Below are 20,781 nucleotides of genomic sequence, written 5' to 3' on the forward strand. Positions count from 1 at the left end.
GATAGCCAGGTGCTACCTTAGAGATGCCAATTCTTGCATGATATAGGCATATATGAGCAAAATTACAACATCAAAATAGAATTAATCTTTGATATTAGTTCTCCTCCATCATCATTGCTCTGTGCATTAGCCATATGTTTAAATTAAAAAAAAAATCAAGCTGGTATTCATTTCAACCAGTTCATTCACCAGTTTCCCTCTAGTACCTTTTCCTAGCAAATCTTTAAAACAGTAATTATCACAGAAACATGTTTAAAAATATTAAAATTCACTTATAATATCAGCTGGAAGACAGGAAGACACCATATAGAAAAAAAAAAGCAAAAAAAAAAAAAAAACAACACAGAAACAATGCTAAATAAGAAAAGCTTGGAATCTGAAATTAGAATCTGTGATCTAGGTCCAACACTGAACCACAGTACACAAAGATGGTGCTGCATTTTACTGATTCCTTCTTTCTGAAATCCTTTGGAAAGTGTCATCAGCATAACCACCATGATCACAGTCTCCCTAAATCCATCACAGTATCCCACAAGAAACTTGAGCTATATCATAATATTACGATAAACCATACCAAAATATCCCCCTATAAACTTGTATTGTCCTAGTCAAAGAGCTTGTGTGAATAGCTTACATATTCATCTGAATTTGAAGCCAGAAAGACTTAAAATAGATTTTTTAATCTATTTTTACCTTCCCTTTTTGTCCTTTTTCTTTCTCTAGCTATTCTCTTCCCTTTTATCCTTTATTTGCCTTTTGTTTAGCAAATGTCAGGTTTATCCAGGCAAGACCACCTCTCACAATGTTGTTCTGAGCCTGTGACCAATGCAGCAGTCAAGAGAATTTACCTAAAGCAATTCAACATTCATTCAAGTCTGTCATTTCATGAAATGTCTGATAAGACCATGAGCTGAGCCTATGTTTCTCCATACTGTTTACTGTGTACTTCTACTACAATAAAAGTCTGAAGGGAAAAGAAAAAGTTCTTGTTTTTTTTTTTTTTTATTGCCTGCATTTGTCATGTTTCCTCATAAAAGGAGGACTGGTTGGCTCCAGTCCTTCTCAAAAAACTGTCTATTAATCCTCCATCACTCAAATATCCCTAAAATAATTGGTTGTTGCCATCTCAAAATATATCAAAAGCAGGTTGTTGCTGTTACAGACCGTTATTCCTTCTTTTTGCATCTTTAGAATTTATTTAAAGTATCTTCAATCACTTATTAGCCTTGATATTAAACTGGCCAAATGTCTGTACACTTGAAACAGCAAAATAAGCTTAGCTGGTTAGTGTCATAAACAGACTACCTTCAACTCTCTTCACCTGTTACTGTATTTGTATTCAGTATTTCCCTTTGAAACAATGCTGTTCCTGTTATGCAGCATAGCTTAAATTATTTTTAAACATCTACACATTTTAACTAGGTAATGTGGTTTGTTTTCCCAAGATCTGTTGGTTGCATAGCCTTAAACTAGAAATGATTAAGCCCTTTTCTCCTAATATCTACAGTGATCTTACATAAATAATTTATCTGGCTCTTTATTCATTACACATATTCACTTCCAAACAAATGCATGGAAATCGGTGTGCAAACATTGACTGTAAATGAACTGAACTTCAAACACAGAACAAATAATGAAGGAATATTATCCACACTGAAGTTGTTAACGCTGATGTAATTAGGATTTTAACAATCACTGTTACTAAGACATCAAGTCTTCTTCTTACAGTTATAAGGATAACATCACAAGGTAAGAAATACCAGAACCTTTCACTGAATTATTAGGTGTTTTGTTTTTAAGTTGTCTTTCCTTCCTGAAAGTTGAAAAGTAACCTTGCTTAAACAATTTATATATTATCAACCTTATGTAATTTTGTAAACACAAAGAATAATTTTTACATGTCCAATATTTTACCCATGTATATTTCTGCAAAAGCATCCTATGGAGTCCTTGAATGAGTGCTATGGCAGACTTGCATATTTGGCCTTCCACCTAAGAATATATTAAAAAAAAAAAAAAAAAAAAACTAAGTGCACCAGTTCTGTAGGCCACCTTCTATTTAAAACATCCTTCTTTTGTAAAATGTAGAATTGAATGTGCCCTTTAAAAAGTTATTCAGGGTATAACAGCCTGTCTAGCTCCCTCTGCATTGCAGCCCTGCCCCTGAGCTTAATGACTGGTTCCATCAATTTGGCATCATCTGCAATCTCTGTGCAAGTGCACACATTCACCTCCAGCAGATCACTGTAACAGGAGAGGTCCCAGGACAGACAGCAGCAGCACTTGGTGACTTATCCAGGCAGGATAGGATGAACTCCCCCTGCACTCTGAGCTTGGCCGTACCCAGCCATTTGTCCATCATCCAGGCCGCATGAGAACTTGGACACAACAGCACTGAGCACCTTGCTAAAGCAAACATAAATGACATCCACCACTCTCCTCTTAATTCACGGAGTTATTTTACCATAGAAGGTAGTCAGATTGGTGAGATGTGATTTACTATTGATAAATCCTTCCTGACTGTTCCCAATCACCTCTTCTCCTTCAAGTACTCAGAACACGTCCTATGGTTTTCCTTGGGACAGAAGTCACGTTGAGATACCTCCTGTTACCCTCCAACATCACTGACACAAGCACACAAACTACACCTTGACTGGGATGTCACTAGTGTTATGTAGCAGAATATGGCATGTCCAGCTCTGAAGTCAGCTTCAGATCTCACACAGGCTGATGTCCAACCCCAGCTTTGCTATAATTTTTCAGCTAAGAGTGAGTGCTCAGGCTGTTTGCGAGCTACTGAAAACTGTTACTGCATTAACTGATTGGAAATCTCTATGAGATGGTACGGTTATATTAAATATTTCTGTTAGTCATTAAATGGCAAAACTTTGATGCTTCTAAGTAAACTTCGGAGTGACAAATATATAGAATTTTAAATTTAACGTATTATGACAAATAAAGTCATTTTGAACAGCTAAAAGCAAAAGGCAAGTCTATCATCCAAAACCATTAGGAAACAACATTTCTCTAAGTACCTATGCATATTTTGCATAAAAGTCGCATAAAGTTCAACTGTCATTCTATGAAATATCAACATCCATCAAATCAAATGACAGCATCTTCCATCATGAACTGTTTGGTATAATGGAAACAGAGTCACTGGAATACAATGCTTTATCAGGATAAATCGCTCCCATTTCAGAAATAAATGTCTCAGCTTCACCTCAGCGTTTATTTCCTATGAATGCCAAGAGCATGCTAAGACATTCATCTAGCAGTGGGAGGACATTATCCCATAGCAACATTCTATTCTGACATTCACTCTTAAATCATTCAAAGCCTATTATTGATGACCCTGATCTAATTTCCAGAATTCTTACACTTCCAGACTAAAGACTTGCTTCCATGGCTGTAACATTGTGACTTCTAAATAGCACACAAGAAGACTCCAAGATCAGAATAGAAAGGTTACACTTTCTGCATTGCTTTAAATAAGGGGACATACTGAAATGCAGAGCTTTATCTTTCAAGATGGGTACTGAGCATGCTGGGTTGAATCTTTTTAGAAGACATATTACCTCAAAAAGAGTTGCTTTCCTATTTCAAGGCCCTCTGTCCTTATCCAGAATCAAATATGTGAGGAAAAACTAGTCACACTTTTAGTTTTTAATGTTTGTTTCAAATAAGAGCCAACATCAATTTTTGTATCTGTTTGGTAAATTTGGTTTTTGAAGGCTGATAATTGTGCCTACTTTAAATTCATGAATGTAAAACCCAAGATACTTGTTTTAGTGCTGCAGAATTATTTTAACTTAGGAAGTCATTCGGTGAACTCGTAATAGTGCTCCCATTTGCAGGGAGATGAGCAAGAGTACTTGTTTTTGTAGCAGCAAGCATTTAAATGGAGGCTTTTTTTCTGATATAAGATGCAATTAAGTAGCAGAATGTTGAAAGTATCCTCAGCACGTACAATGACATTACCCATTTCATCTGCAAAAAACAAAGGCCACTGCCCTTCCTTTTCATACCTGTCACTTTCAGATTCTGAGAATACAGCCAAAACGTTCTTCTAACCCCCATCTATTCAGAGTTTCTCCACGTTCATGCTCAAAGTGATAAAACGGATGGAAACAAAAAATCTGTATTCCATTGGATATTGCAAGATACAATACATCACATTTCAGGAGGTGTGCAAATGTATAAAAATCTATAGCGAGTTGTACTGGGTCTGGCTGGGACAGTCCTATGCTTTCCCTCACCCTCCGGGGAGGAGGGGAAGGATAAGAAGGGAGGGGAATCTTCTTACAAAGAGCAAGTGCTATACAAATTGAGGCCCTGCGTCCTAGGAGGTGGAAGAATATCACTTGCTAATGAGAAGTGGAGAATATTTTTTTTCCTCCTTTTTCTTCCTTGCAGCCTTTCCCTTTTCTCTCTTTAAACTGCTCCTACCTCAAACCCACAGGCTGATTTTTTTCCCTCCATCTCATTTTCTGCACGACCCCAACAACCCCTTCTGCTGAAGGAAGGGAGCAAGGGAGCAGCTGTATGGTACTTAGTTGCCTAACTACAACACCTGGCAGAAATAAGAACACTCCATCTCAAGTTTTGATGTTGACAAACAGGGACAACAAATCCTAAAAAGCAATGAGATGTGCTGGATGATAACATGTCAACACCCAACTGATGTTCAAAGTGGTACATGACAAGAAAGCTGGACAGAAAGGGCCATGTCTTTTGATTCACAGACTGAAATATGCAGCACCTATGCCACTAGAAAATCGTTAAAGACTGACATTTTAGAAGTGCTCTTCTGCATAGACATCCTTTTATAAGCTTTTTACAACACAGTCATAAAGTATTGATTTACTTTTTTCCACTTTCAGGCTTCTATTGGGTTTTACATAAACTCAACGCTTTCAGTGCTAATATTCATTTTTAACATTGTTTACCAATACTTGACACACAAGACTACTATACTGAAGAGATCTACGTGAAAAACTGTAAAGAATTGTTTTAGAACCCCCGCTGATATATTATGCTTGCAGGTGTCTCTCCACCCATAAGGACAGACAAATTTCAGTTCTCTTATCTATAGAAATCAGTTATGTCCTTAATACTGCTTGCTTATTTTACCCCATATATTAACAGCATATACTTTACTATTTTGGGCAGCATACAGCCACAACTATTTCATAACCATAGCATCAAATGCATGCAGTAACGCTTATTTCAAGGAACACCCAGCACATTTTTAATGAATATGGAAATTCAAGCTTATATACCTTTGCTTTTTCAGTTTTAATTCTAATTTGTAACAAAAATTAGACTTTAAAACTATAAGATGAAGATAAAAGTGAAAGCAATAAACGCTATTTGGGACAATAGGATAATTTAACCGTAGACATCTTCCAAATCATCTTAAGCCTGATCACACAGCAAAGAATTTGCTCGCCCTAAAACCAAGCAAAACCCTTAAAGGTGTTGTGTGTAACCACATTCTCCTCTGCAATACCAGGAAGCAGCCAGAAACTGTGGAATATCTCCAAGTTACGTATTCATATAAAATCTTGTTAGTAATCCAACAAATGCAAGTTGTTTTAAAGATCTTTTGTAAATGCTTCCTCCTGATTTTAAAACACTGCATAGCAGTACAATGATTTATAATGGTAATTTTGTACTATACCTCAAGGAGAATAGACAATATGTTTGTATAATTCTGTTCAGATCAATAAGGTTTGAATAATAACTAAAACCATAAGAGACATAAAGAGCCTTCAGGGAACCTGTTTTCACCATTAAGGAAATGCTTTTGCACCTAATTTAAACATACAATAGACAAACCATCATGTTTCTGGGATTCTTGTTAAGTGCTTTGTTGTGTATTCTACAATTGTAACCAATCTCACAACTACAAACTTAAGCATCAGTTATCCATTCTTAGGAAATGACCTAAAGATATTGGACTAAGGTATACAGTGTGTTCATATACATTTGTTTCCTTGTTAATTAACTATATTCTGATGTAGAAACACCTTCATTTTCATATTCAATATTAAGTCTGAGATGAAGAATTAGGCATTAAAATCAGTAAGAAAAAAAATCTAGATAAATAATAGCTCTTACACTGTCTCCTGGTATTACCACCGTACTTTTACAGCAAAGAAGTATATTAAAAAAGGTAGATTGCAAATAAAATAATTAAAATTAATCATGTAAATCATTCAACTATGTATTCCATTAGGACTCTGTAAAACTCTCTTATGTACAAGAGAACTAGATCTAGTTTTCTATTCTGCGTAAGCCTTCCTATTTTTCAAGGTGAAAGTTTTCTTAAAGTAGTGACAGGATTAATTTACAGAACAAACACTTGTTGCCAAATCTGTTGTGCTCAAATCCTCCACAGCTTCAGAGACTGACTATATTCATGACTGCACTTCATTGTACATAATAAAAGTAAAAATTGCCAATAAGCATTAAAAAAAATAATACTTGGCAACTTGCTACATTTTGTTGCTTTTATTCTTACTTTTCCCTCTCCTCCAACTCAGATTATGTGTTTGCTTACACCAGTCTCAGTATCTGTTTTCTTTTCACTTCCAATCTCACCTCCAAGTTCACCCAGTCCTTTCTTCAATACAGTCAACCTGCTGTATGTTCGTTGTTCTTCTGAACTGTTCCTACAATTCTCTCATTCAAATATTCTGTCCACACTGACACCCAGATAACTAACTACAGAAAAGCAAAGCAGTCATCTGCTACTCAAAGGAAAGCATCTGTTTTGGTTGGGCTCTTAGTCACATGACTAGTCTGATGCTGTGCTGCTTTCATATACTAAGGTTTCTTAGAGAGAGCCTGTGATCTTAGTCTTTAAGATATATTGCTCTAAGTACTGGCGAAGCTCAATAAATCTTTCTAATTGCTAACTGAGAAAGTGCAAATATTTTCATGTTTTTCTTCTTGCTGCAGCGTCTGGGGATGAAGGCAGCCAGCTTTTCATACTTGTGTTCTTCTCTGAGTCCTCCTCCAGTACGTCCCACAAGCTCTAACACAGATAGGGTTTTTCCAGGTAACAACAGAATGAAGTCAAGGTCATTTCTGCCAGGTTCCCTTGCTCTGACAGATGTTTCCAAAGCCCAATTTATTTTGACCAGTGACAACTTTGCTACAGGCAAATCACGGCATTCATTAAGGAAGCCTACTTAGGCCAATATCACATCAGGGATGTCAGGTTCCTATTTGCAAAACAAGGGATGAGTCCACATAAGGGAATGGCAAGTGTTTGGAACATGGCACCTCTTGGGCAACATACACTAACTATCCTTTCCTCTACAGTAGCAAAACAGCATGTCTAACTTCCCACGTTCCTGTTCCTGACACATAGCTACCTCCATTTTTTCAGAAAAAAAGAACCTCACTCCTCATCAAGAAGGCTGTAAAATTCATTTTGGACAAAATTTTTGGAGAATCCTGGGCTGGCTCTGACCTTAGTCACACTATGTCTAACCTATAAGCATCATTAGCTTCTTCAGAAGTACATAGTGGAGAGCGTCTTTTGGAGACTTTCATGTTTACTCTCCATAAGCCTCAAATCAAACAGAAGGCCATCAAGTTTCAGCAAAAAAGTAAAGCAAAAGTAAAGCAAAAGTAAAGCAAAAGTAAAGCAAAAGTAAAGCAAAAGTAAAGCAAAAGTAAAGCAAAAGTAAAGCAAAAGTAAAGCAAAAGTAAAGCAAAAGTAAAGCAAAAGTAAAGCAAAAGTAAAGCAAAAGTAAAGCAAAAGTAAAGCAAAAGTAAAGCAAAAGTAAAGCAAAAGTAAAGCAAAAGTAAAGCAAAAGTAAAGCAAAAGTAAAGCAAAAGTAAAGCAAAAGTAAAGCAAAAGTAAAGCAAAAGTAAAGCAAAAGTAAAGCAAAAGTAAAGCAAAAGTAAAGCAAAAGTAAAGCAAAAGTAAAGCAAAAGTAAAGCAAAAGTAAAGCAAAAGTAAAGCAAAAGTAAAGCAAAAGTAAAGCAAAAGTAAAGCAAAAGTAAAGCAAAAGTAAAGCAAAAGTAAAGCAAAAGTAAAGCAAAAGTAAAGCAAAAGTAAAGCAAAAGTAAAGCAAAAGTAAAGCAAAAGTAAAGCAAAAGTAAAGCAAAAGTAAAGCAAAAGTAAAGCAAAAGTAAAGCAAAAGTAAAGCAAAAGTAAAGCAAAAGGAATGTCAAAGTGCAGAGCAGCAAAATCTTCCCCTCCCTATCAGTCTTCATTACTGAAGAACACTGATAAGAAGTGCATAGACAAAATGTCAGATGTAGTCATGTAAACCAAGAACAGAGAACTGCAAGTCTGCAAGCATAAGGTTGTCAAATACAGCAACAAATGCTGCAGGTTGTGATAGAGAAAATCAGACTGCAGGTTTTGATACTAAATATCTATCTATTTCCCTCATTTTATTAGACATAAAACGCTGGTATTTACTTACACTTATCACTGCGGGTTAGAGGTATTGAGAAAAAACATTTGAGTGTTCATACAATGAAATATCTTTGTCTGAACTTGGGTTAAATGTTGGTCAAAGAATGCAAAAGCTTATTGTGTTATGCACATGCATCTGCTAGCTTTTAATTTAGTTGGTGAGAGAGGAAGTAAAACATAAACTAGGTCACAGTGTTGTTGATCAAGGTTTTTTTTTTTTTTTTTTTTTTTTTTTTTTTTTTTTTTTTTTACAAATAAATGACTGTAGCACCTCATGCAACTAACACATACATTCACTATAAGCACAAGAATTATCACTCCAGGGTACCTTCTCATTTAGTGCAAAGTAATTATTTCAACACTTGTATTGTTCTGTATTATTTGTATTACAACAGAATTAAAATTTAGGCCATGTGAAACTACAAAGAAAATTTCTCTAGGTAACCATAGAAGTCAAATACACCAGCATTCAGAACAGACTTCTTGGTCAGCATCCCAGAGTGGAAGCTTCAGTTGCTTAGCACCCCATGTAGCTGAATCTATACTTCTGTTGTTGCCTAAATCAATGTATTAAATGGGCTGCAAATTACATTAAAATTTTTATGACCATTTTAAATGGTTCTCCCTCCTTCTCCAATTAAACATGAAAGCATTTAAAATCCACCATACAGCTCTTCTCCTTAAAGTATGTTCATCTATAACCTAAGGCTGGCAAGATGAAGAAAAGCTTGCAGAAATTTCAGTTATAACATATTTCCCTTTGAAGCAATTCAAAGGTTCAGATATAGTACTTCATCCATTTTAATAACAGCTTTAGGAAACTGAAGCAAAATTAAAAAAAAAAAAAAAAAAAAAAAAAAGCTTTTAAAACTTTCTTATATCCCACAAAATGTTACAATTACACAGCTTTTTTTTCCCCCCATGGAACGCCCCTTCTCACCTTGATAAACACAAGATTACAGAAAAAAAAAAAAATACTAGGAAAAAAAAAAAAGACATTCACCCCTCTTTCACTATTTGACTCTCTTTGTGTGGAGCATATTACTACTCACTAGCTTCTCATCTTCTGAGGAGAACGCTATTCTCTCATTCTTATAACAAGATAAGATCTATGTTCAAATAAAAATCCCCAAAACGCAATGGCATTTTTCCTTGCATTCTTAACACTGCTGAGATAACACAAAAGGTCCAATTTTCTCCTACATTCTAATGCAGAGACAATCTAGAAAGCGAGCACATTAAGGGACAGGCTTGGAGGAAATACTGAGGACCAACACTCACCCCAATTTTTAACTTCACACACAGCTACCATAGTTTGTGGTCTTCAGCTCCCTGCAGAACAACATGTACAGCTCGCTCCTCTCTTCCCCCAGACCAACGTCCCCAGCATACTCACAGCCTGGCCAAACAGAAAAGCCCACAGGCATGAGCAGTAGGCACAAAGCAAGGTGTGAGGTGCCCCAGCACTCAGAGAGGACACCTCACCTCCCGCCACAAAATGGAGCTGGTGATACCCCAGGGCTCTGTGAGGCAGCCACAGCCACCCTGCACTCAGAGCCCTGCTCCTACCCGCTCCCCAACTCTCCTCCTAGCTCCCCACCCCCAAGAAGAAAAAGTCTAAAAAACACATGAAGACTCACCTGAACTGAACGTGGTACACTGAAAGTCAGGTTCCAACAACACTCCAGGCAGCTACATTGCTGTGAGGGTAAGAAGATGCCCCAGCAAGCACAGCTGGCCTCAGGAGGGCCCAGGTGGCCGAGGCACGACTGCTGGCTGTAGCCACCCAGCTGACACTCACCTGCAGTTGATACTACTGCACCCAAAACCCTCACCTGAAGAGTTTTTGTGACACTTATTTATTTCCACCAAAAAATAAAAAAATAAAAAAAATACCAGAACACTTCACAGCAGTCAGTCACAAATGACAGGTGAGATGCATATTAAGTAAGTCTTCCTTTATAGTCAACTTAATTAGCATAAATGCTCTTTTTGCTTCATTTGCTACAGCAATGCTTTACAGAAAAGCCACAAGTAATGGTTCTTCAGAGAAGAGTGTTAACACCCTGCCCACCTGGAAATGACAGCAGGGTTTAGATTCACTTCCTCCACTCTCCTCCCTCCTCCCCCCCAAAATTAATAGAAATTAAGAACTCACTACTCACATTTTGCAATAAATATGTTGAAAGCATTAAATAGGAGGCTAAACTGTCCTACAAAGGTTTTAACAGCCCCAGGTGCACAGTGTAAATGAAGCACTATGTGCCCCAATCTCTTCAGCTCTGCCAGCAGGAAGCCAGCACTGAGGGCTGATCCCCACAGCCACACATCTTTGGTTTACTCTGGTAAGAGCCAGGTATATCTAATTGCTTCCAAAAGGGATATACACTGAGTTTTATTTTATTTTCAGAACTGCCGTGTATGTACAAATATAGTGATTTTATTCAGGCTTCTCAGAAAAGACCTTTAAGCACGTTTCTAACTACTTTCTAACTTACCACTCAGTGAAATATGCTGGGTGAGATGGAAAACACAGGGAGATCACAGCTGGAATGCATTTTATGTCATCACAGCAACACTTTACTAAACTCAGCTGAAACAGGTGTGCAGTTGGGTATTTTTAGCCAAGATTGGATGGTTGGCTGACCAAAGCAGGGCTATTTCTACCTAAATGATCATCAAAATGTGTGTTTTTTCTTATATATCTATTCTTGCAGGGCACTTGCCCTCTTGCTCAGAGACTATGTGTTTGGTTGTTACTTGGTACTTTTGGCACAGGATACTTTCTGCAGTGCTTCCACAACAAATTCCTTAGAACTTATATGTTTTAATACAGTTATAATCACCTCAAGAAAAGTGAGGGAAAGGATCCTCAACTGAGTATACAAGCCACCTGTAGCCAATACCAGTATGTTGCAGGACAGAAATTTACTTCCTCAGAGGTTAAAGCAGTACCTAAAGGTTTGTTTCTCCTAAGCCCCCCTTAGTGTGCTAGTCTGAATGCACCAAGAGGAAATCAGGAAAGGTAATAATTCCCCCCACCCCAAATACTCAGTCACACTCTGACAATCTGTTGGTTTTATACAGATATAATGTCCACCTCTCACCACAACTCTGTATTTAATGATATTTTAAGGAAAGCTGGGTAAACTCCTACCTTTGTCTTCATTATATATGTGGGCCAAATTAATCTAACTTGAGTGCGAAGTGAAGAAAAGACCTCTAAAATATATATACTGTCCTTTAGAGGACAAGTAAAACAGCACAGAAAGGCAGATGCTTTCAACAAACTGCCTACAGGCCAGCCAGTTTTGGCATGTATGAAGAAACACACCTCAGTCTCCGATAGAGCTTAGTATACTTTTGCCGACTGCTCACCCAGTTTCCCAGGAATGATTCATCCCAAACTCAGATATGACCTACTGAGGAAAAAAGAATGCCTTTTGGATGTAGCCTTTCACAGTTGACAACTCTGTAAAGGGAAATACCACTTATTTAGAGATACTCCTTCTTCACAAATCCTGATGCAAAGATTAGATAGCTGCTTTCCTCCTTTGCAACTTCCATGTTTCAGAATGGAATAGCTGATAAGACAATGTTAGCAACCATTTAAATGTATTATTTTATTACATCAGTGACCAGAGAAGTTAGGTGCTTAGAGTTCTAGGTAAAATAAAGTTTTCCTACTAAAAATGTTCAGTGACAACTTTACATATTTGGAAAACAAAAAACCAAAACACACAGAACAAACAAACATACACAAAGAGGGTTAAAGGTCAGCAAGACGGCTTCTTAAAAGCAACATAAAAAACTCTGCAGGCACACCAGTAACTAACTCCCCAGTGCACGCTTTCAAATACAAGACCACTCAGAACCTGAATAAAACACAATGATCTGTTGGAGTTTAGCCTTGCCATCTAACATTAAAATTATATGATTCTTTGTCAACAATCATTATTTTCACGTTCTAGGTGATACGAGAACGCTCCAATTCTTAGTTAGAATAAATATTTGATACTACTCTGTAAATCTCTCTAATCTCTTTGCAGCATCACAATAACTATCATGAGACATCCTGCTCTCTTTCACATAGGAAGCCTAGAATGTATGTGGGCTTTGGTTCTCTAAAGAACATTTAAATTCAGAGGGGAGGGATATGCCAGAGTGTGGCTGGGTTTATGATCTGACAGGCATCTCCAGTCCAGGAAATTGCAGAAAAGATTTGACAGAAATTAATCAACCTTGAGCTGTTAACACAGTACTTTTGTGACTCGATTGCTCTCTTTCAGTCCAGCACTGAATCAGGTTTATGTCCCCAGCTTGGTCTAATGAATATGGGCTAACACACACTCCCAATTATACTGGAAAAGCCAACAGGAAAGAATATTGATTTTATTTTAACCCTTGCTCTAAACCATTTACAGAGGAGTAACGCCATACTCGACACACGCCCCAACTTCGCCTTTTCAGATTCTACCCATCTAAATGAATGCACTGGGGACTGTGGCAGCTACACAATAGGGATCAGACCACACAAGCACATTTGACTTGTTTAGGATTTTTCACAGCCCTCTGCTTAAGGGCTTCCTCCTTTTCTCCTCTATTTTGTTGAGGAAAGAAATAAGTATCACTGAGTACTATGTGGAACAGGATTTTGCAGTATCTAGCTAAAGATTCCTGCCTCTCCCCGCACTCACGACTCAGAATAAACATTGTCATTATTTTTTATTTGGTTTAGGCAACAAAGCTCATATCTTTTAACTGCTAAAGAGACTGAGAAAAAACATGCTTCAAAACAATTTCCAAAAGACAGTAGAGCTGCTATAACACCACTTCAAAAGGTCTGGCTAACCTTTTGTAGCATTAGCTAAATTTGGATTTGCTCTTATGATTTAAGAACTTTTCAGTTTGATGTCTTTTCAACACGCCATTGGTAGAAATAAGCTGTTATAAAGACAAAGGCTGAATTTTTCAAAACTATACAGGAATCTGGACTCCATTTTTTAAAAACTGCTCACTCTTAGGAGCAAAATTCTCCCTGAAGTCAAGGGGAGATGTAATTCATTTAGACACCTCTGGCTATCTTACAAACTCATTCAAATTAAAACGAGTGAAATTTCATTTAAATGCACAAGGCTTTGTAATTTTCATACTAAAATACGACAAAGATTACTTATTTTCTCTGACATGAAGCTTCTTGGTTGTGCTATGGTCAGTTTACAAATTGTGCCAAGAAACATAACCTAAGATGGCACAAATACTTAAAACTTCCAGTTTTTAAGTATTCAAACTGCTATTTATTTTGAGTAGGTTACTTGACCTTTTCATTATTTAGGAAGTGCAATACATATTTTATAATATTATTTCCATTAAAAAGTTTTAGGAAAATGAAAGCATAAATTATGCCTGGTTTTGAAAAAGCTGTGTTGTGTTTTTTTTTTAAGGGAATTTGTCTGTTGGTCATAGGCTCCAAGGAGACCTTCATGACCAATGTTGCTGGGATTTCCTGTGCTGTTACCTAATAAACAGTGTTGCAGCCTAGAAACTATGACTTGTTCTTGGGGTTGTTCTTCGGAAGAAATACAGTATCACCACAACTGGGGAAAAAAAAAATACTTTTTTTTTTTTTTTTATATTTTTAAGTGTTGTAAGTCCACTGTACAGGGGGAGAGTTGGCCAGGTTTTACAAAATATTATCATTCCATCTCCTTGTTCTATTCAGCAATAAAGTACTTAAACCCTTTTTTGGTACTTCAGTCTATATCCTAAAGCATGTTTCAAGCATATTCACTGGGGTGTGGGACCTCTGAACACAGTGAATAGCTTATCCTAAAACTCTCTTTCATGTAAAAAAATACACCTATTACTATTGTCAGCTTAAAGACACTTCACAAAACTCCAGTTTCTCTGCTGATACTGTTGTTGAAATGTATGACTGCATATAAACAGAAGATAATTTAGCTGCAACGTAAATCCCAATTCATGACCTACATGAAGATATTCTAGCACCCTAGAAACATGTCAGAGTATTAATACCTCCTAAATGGCCTCATTGTTGGAGTTTGTGCAGCATTTTCTGTTTCATTTCTTCATTTCCATGAAGGTCCAATAGAAAGTATGTCAGCCTGAACAAGAATACAGTATGGCAATAGTCAATGAGATCTTGAGAGACGGGCAGGAATCTTTTTCCATTCTGTTGAATAAATGAAATGCGTGGGGTTTTTTTGCATCTCAGCTCATAACAGTATTACTGTTTTAATTCTTCCCTCAATAATCTTCACTTCACCATTTAATTCTGTTTTCTTCTTGATTCTTTTCTTTCTGCAACATCTGTAATTTACAGTCTTTCACCCCCAAAGCAAAAGTTCTTTGTCTGTCTCCCCTTTTCTGGCAGGTCTAGTATTAGAAATCATAAGCAAATGGGAAGGATCATAATGACAACAACAGGCAGATGATTTATCATTAAGATTATATGCCAAAACGTGTAACAAAATGTACGACGCAATCTCTGTGTTAATGTTTTAGTGAGCTCAAATGTCACATTAGAAAAATTATGACAGGTGATAACTGACAGTATTAGAATGGTGATAAAATTAACTGTTTATAAAATGAGATTATACTTTAAAGGTTACAGAAGACGAAAAATGTGATTCACAGAAGATAACCAAGCCGTCTGGGACCAGTCAACACAACAGAATTCACCACAGCAATATTCACTAAAAAACAAGAAGTCCTACATCAGGTATTGTGGCAAGCAGGCAGGTGAGACTGTGGTGGTTTTACCTTGCTAGGCAGCTGAACCACTCTCTCATTCACCTCCACAGAAGAGGGGAAGAATCACAGAATCATAAAGGTTGGAAGAGACCTTCAAGATCATCTGGTTCAACCGTCATTCTACTACAAATGTCACCCACTAAACCATGTCCCTAAGCACCAAGTCCAACCTTATCTTGAATACCCCTAGAACAAGAAAAGGAAAGAAACAACTCGCAGGTTGAGATAAGAATAATTTAATTAAATGAAAAATAATTAAGGGAAAATTATTACTAATTAAATAATTTAACTAAAGGGAAAAGGAAAAAGGGAAAATAAAAAGGCAGAGGCTGTGTGGAAGCACAGAGGAAAGAAATTACTCTCTACTTCCCATCAATGAGCAATGTTTGACTACCTCCTTGAAGCAGGGCCTCAATGCATGTAGCCATTTTTCAGGAGGACAGTCTCCTAAAAGCCTGGCTGCTCCTTTTTTGTCTTTTGGGCTCAGATTTTCTTCATTTTTATTACTATCTTTACCTCTAAACACTGTACTCAATGCAAAATAAGAGAGGAAAATATATAGGTTAGACTTAAGTGTTAGGCATCTTCGCCTCTGAAAGTATACAGAGACCACCCCCAAAAGGAAATCTTTTAATGCTTCAAATAGAGCTGAACTGACCAACACGTCCAAAAATCCTGCACTGAATCTGAAGTGGGAAATGGGAAGCTTTCACCCCTGAATATTATACTGCAGGTGTCTGGCCTTTATCCCCTGATTTTCTGGTAATTCCTAACAAAGGATTCATTGTTCTGTAAACCTAACTAAATGAACACTTAACTGGAGAGTATTTTCAGAAGCTTCACTTCAGAAAGATAATCATCTCCACAAGAAAGAACAGAACACTAAGCAGAGTAATTGCAATGTACATGAATGATGCCATGTTCTACTTCTGCAACTCTCTGAAGCCCAAGCTTATACTTCTATCAAAGAAGTTAGATCGTGAAGAGGAACATCTTACAGGCTTGAAAGCGCCACATTTGTAAGTCTAGCTCACCTCTCTAACGTCAGACTATTACCAGATTCAAAACTTTATCCTCTGTGAGATTTATCAGATCCCTGGGAAGAGAACTGAGATTTCCCCCCTTTGCAGCATAGCAAAATATTTTCCTAAAGTCACAGGGAAATCTCTCACCTAAACAGTAAGATGTCAATGCCCTAAGAGCTGTTAGCACTTGAGTCTGCATGGCACACAAGCAGGATAGCTTCTAGAAATCTGTTATGTTTAATATAGTACTATCATCCTCAACAGGTACACAGGAACGCAACATAAGAGATTAACAGAATCTATAGCTTTTCTTTCCTTCTCTCTCTCTCTTTTTTTTTTTTTTCTCTTTTTCTTTCCCTCCCTTTTAAATGAGGCTATGAAAATGAGACTGGCACTGAGCCAGTGATCTGAATGGCTAGCCAGGAAAATGAGGCAACTGAATGGAGTAGAAGACAGTGACAGTTGTGCTCATGTTCAGCCTTCAGTTTGCAGAGCCAAGTGGCTTGAGCCCCTTATAGCCTTTAGAGGCAACAAGGAGTGTGAGATAACCCTTCCCTGCATTTATTGGACATTTGGTTCACTCCATTCTAGACCGAGATTGCATTTCAGGACATCAACAGTGTGTAGAGGGCTACCTTTAAGCTTTAGTCTCCACACTGCATTGTAGTATAAATGGCCTCCTGGGCTTGTGGAAATGGTGCATGGTACGATTACCACACAGAATATATATTAAGAAAGAAATAAAAGACCTGATAGTTAATAGTGATCTGAAAACAGAACAGAGAAGGGTAGTTATGTGTTCATTGATTTAATTTTCAGCTACCTTAAAAATAATTAACTTAAAATTGAACATCATATAACCCACAAACATAAGTGATGCAACTTATTTCTGGGATTCTAAAATGTTTCTGCTCAATAAAGAAAGGCTGATATGACTCATTTTTCTAATACACAGTATTCCATCCTTTTTGCTACTTTGATTTCAAGTACTCTTGTTTTGGTATTTGGTGCTCACTACCTAGCTTAATATAAAGTCAAACTCCAGAAATATGGTTGAACCCATCAACCTTCTTGTTTTCATTTTTCTTAATATCTGAATTGAAAATTAATTAAATTCTGATTATATTAATTTAATGATTTCATAAAAGGGGATTAATTGTTTATCAGATTAATCTCCACTGAACTCATCTGCTGCCACATCATCAAGGCTTCAAGAGTTAATAAAAGCAGCTGAAAGTCCTTTGTAAATAATAGCTGTTCATAATAAGACCACATTAAGCTATTTCCCTAAATTAGGAAGCATGAAATAGTTTTAATGATAAAAGTTACAATTTAAACAAAAACTGTAATGCCAGCAGTTTCTCTATCAGGGATCTCTTTCATCTAGTTTCTGTTCCTACAGTCTATCTACCATATTAAGGAGAATCCTGATGTTCAAGAGGTGCAATATGAAAATGCAAGGCTTAGCAGAAATGAAGAAAGAATTAAAAAAAAAAAAAAGTTGCTATCCTAAAAAAATAGATTGCAGAGAACTACCTCTCAAAAGCAATTGCAATACAGCATTCTAGTGATGAAATAAATTCAAGATAAACAGAATATAAAACAATTGCAATCACTGTCATTTATTGTTTTTAAGAATTTGTTTTGTTTTTAACCTCTATTCACTGATAAAACAGCTTTAATAAAAAAGAACAGTAAATCAAGGGTTGAGGCTGGCTACATAGCATCAAACATTTAATTGTAGCAATATTGTAAAATATATCTATATTGCAGTGACTGTATAAATGTATCCACAACACATAAAAGTCATTATGAGAAACAAGAATCTGTGAGAGAACACACCAGTGCATAATACTTCTGTGATGGGTGGATTGCTTGTGTATCTGCTGCAAAGCTTGCTGAGACTAGACCCCTTTTTGTCATGATTCCCCTGCTTTCTTACTAAAATCCTGTTATTTATTTGTTAATCAGTGATGAGAAGGATACAAATTAAAAGACAATATTTATTCTCAGGAGTTTACAAACTAAAAAGCTAACTAAAGTTATTGGAATAAAAATACATAGAATACAATTAGTATAGTTGTTAAATACTAAAAGCTTTACATTCTTCATGTATTATGAATGGTTTTGAAGCACTTTTCATCAGGGGGCAGTAATCATCAGAATCTCATTACTCAGGCAGTCACCATCCTGATTACTATCATCCAACAATTTACTAAATCAGAAATTAACATTTAGTGAACCACTACCATGTAAGTGGGAACCCTCAGGGAAACTACCTATATTTACAATATACAGAAGATATTTTTCTTGTATAAAATATGCAATGGTTCTGAGCCATGGGTTTATAATGCATTACAATTTATAACCAATTGGGTTGGATGGCAGCTGCCAGAAAGATTAGACAGTTGCATAATCATAAGGAAAATCTTATCCACTCCCCAACTAGTATGAAGTAATTTCAGGAAGAGTTTAAGAAAAAAAAAAAATAACGTAAAGGATAAGATATCATAACAGAACAGTAAGTAAAAAGATCAGAGAAGACTGATGGTATCCTGAAAGACTGCTGATCTGAATCTGAAAGATTCTGCCCCCAGGAAGTGGTTTATAGGGTTTTCCCACTGCACCAGGGATTACTTGCTGTTGTCCTTACTAGGCAAGGCTTACGCTTATCTCTGTTTTTAAGTCACTCAGTTTTTAAGTCACTTTCTGCTATTCTTTAGGGCTCTAACAGCTCTGTAACTGTTTTCCTTCTAAAAGTGACTTAGTGCAACATCCAGCTAGCCCTTACGCAGCAGTCTTCTAGGGTAATTCTCTTTTTCTGTCACCCATCACCATTTACATATGTTTCAACTCTGTTAAGAAAATAGATACTGAAGTAAATGTACAGTATCACTTAAGAAGTTATCTAATCAAATGCAGTTATGCAAATGCCATTCTCTGAAGTCAGCATAATTTGAATAATAGGTCTTAATTGCCAAATTAAGGACAACATCCTTGTTACAAAGCCTGTAGTCTATAGTCTCATTACTGCCCATCCTGGAATACAAAACCTGGCTACTTGCCAGCCTGACAGAATCAGACATATCTCTGTTACTCACCAAATCTCAGGACACATACAAAAGAGGTTAGTCTCATCCACTATCAGTGAAGAGCTTTTCAAAAACACCAAATTTTAACTTCCACCTAGAACCAAACCAGACTTCAACAATTACTATTTTCTGAAGGAGCTGACTGAAATGCAGACTGATATTGGGAGAAAGATTTCAGAATTATTGTGTCCTAGAAATTCAGCAAGGTGTTTCTCCATATTGTCTGACTTATTCACTGACAAATTCAGCTTATCAGATCAAAGTTGTAAAATTTGATCCATTTTGTCATCAAATGATGGACAGTATGAGGACCAAGGCAGCAGGCACTTACACTCTAGTCCTTGCTCAAATTAAGAGAGAATAAAGAATAGCTTGGAATTCAGGTAGACATATAAATGCCCTAATGTCAGGTTAAGTTCTCTGACACCCATATCAGCAGAAATCCCTGTATTTACATGAAGCAACATTTTAAATTGTGCAATAAGGAAAAATACACTGAAGTTTTCTGTGCTTTCTCTGCAATGACACTTTGTAAAATAATTCTCATGGATTGCCTTTTCCATGCTTATGGACAGTGCTATAACCCAGTGCCTTCTTTTTGGAAGAATTACTATTCTACCCCTCAGAGGAAAACCATTCACAGCCTAAACAAAATGTGGAGATGTGGTGGACCAACAAATACAGCATCTTTCAAATAGGATACCAAGAAGTTTCCACAGCTGAAAGACATAAAAATAAAGACGTTTTAAAATTCTGACACTTCAAAAATCAGCCCAGTGAAGCTGATACACTCAGTTACATGGAGCACTAAGAGCATGTCACACGGATGTTTTGTTCTGCCAGAAGTCCTCCTCTGAATACCTTTAAAAACAGCCTTTTCATATGTTATCTTCCTCAGAAAAATTATTTTAAAATGTGTGAAGTCTTGAACCTACACATCAAATCACATTGAATACTTTGAGTGGCTCTGTGTGCATAGGAGTATCAAATAATGGGCAAGGCTGGGAGTAACTCAAGTTCAAGTAATCAAAAGCTCCTAACAAATCACTGCTTTACATGAGAGACAGCACAGGAATTTGATAATTTACCATCCTGAAATCAGCTGATTTCCAATTGTACACAAGTTAGATAAGTTTTACAGCAAGAATGAGCAATATTATCCCCATGATCCATTTCAGTGGAACGCCTGCCGCTCCTTCAGGACATGATTTGTACACACCTCTCAGTGAGGTTTCTAATTAAATAAAGATTGATGTAATCAAGAATGCGTGATTGGCCATGTTTGCTTGTTTCCCAAAAGAGAAATATGTCCTCTATTACAGGTTAGGGAATCTGATGTGATTTTGGGGGGTCAGCTTGGTGTTCTGCATTAGCACTAAGAAAGAGATGCAAGACTATATGGAAACTATAATTTCTAGAGAGCATTTTATTCTGTGAACAATTCATT

The 20,781-nt window shown here is 36.7% G+C and overlaps 1 protein-coding gene across 5 annotated transcripts in view; it reads right to left on the minus strand.

The window, feature by feature from the left end:
• CLSTN2 (calsyntenin 2) overlaps positions 1-20,781 on the minus strand; it is a 364,533-nt gene that overhangs the window by 166,454 nt on the left and 177,298 nt on the right. The window contains exon 1 of one of the 5 annotated variants that reach the window (XM_084528724.1): positions 10,084-10,229. The exons of 1 other annotated variant lie outside the window; for it this stretch is intronic. Coding sequence is in view for 2 of the 4 variants with exons in the window: in XM_084528722.1 (XP_084384848.1) it covers positions 9,725-9,755 (31 nt within the window). In the remaining 2 variants the exon portion in view is untranslated. Of the gene's footprint in view, positions 1-1,914; positions 1,934-9,724; positions 9,771-10,083; positions 10,230-20,781 lie in introns of those variants that run through there. 3 more of the 5 variants (XM_084528725.1, XM_084528722.1, XM_084528723.1) reach the window with 3 other exon arrangements.

This window comes from Aythya ferina (genome assembly GCF_964211825.1).
Source record: "Aythya ferina genome assembly, chromosome: 9".
Taxonomy (NCBI): Eukaryota; Metazoa; Chordata; class Aves; order Anseriformes; family Anatidae; genus Aythya; species Aythya ferina.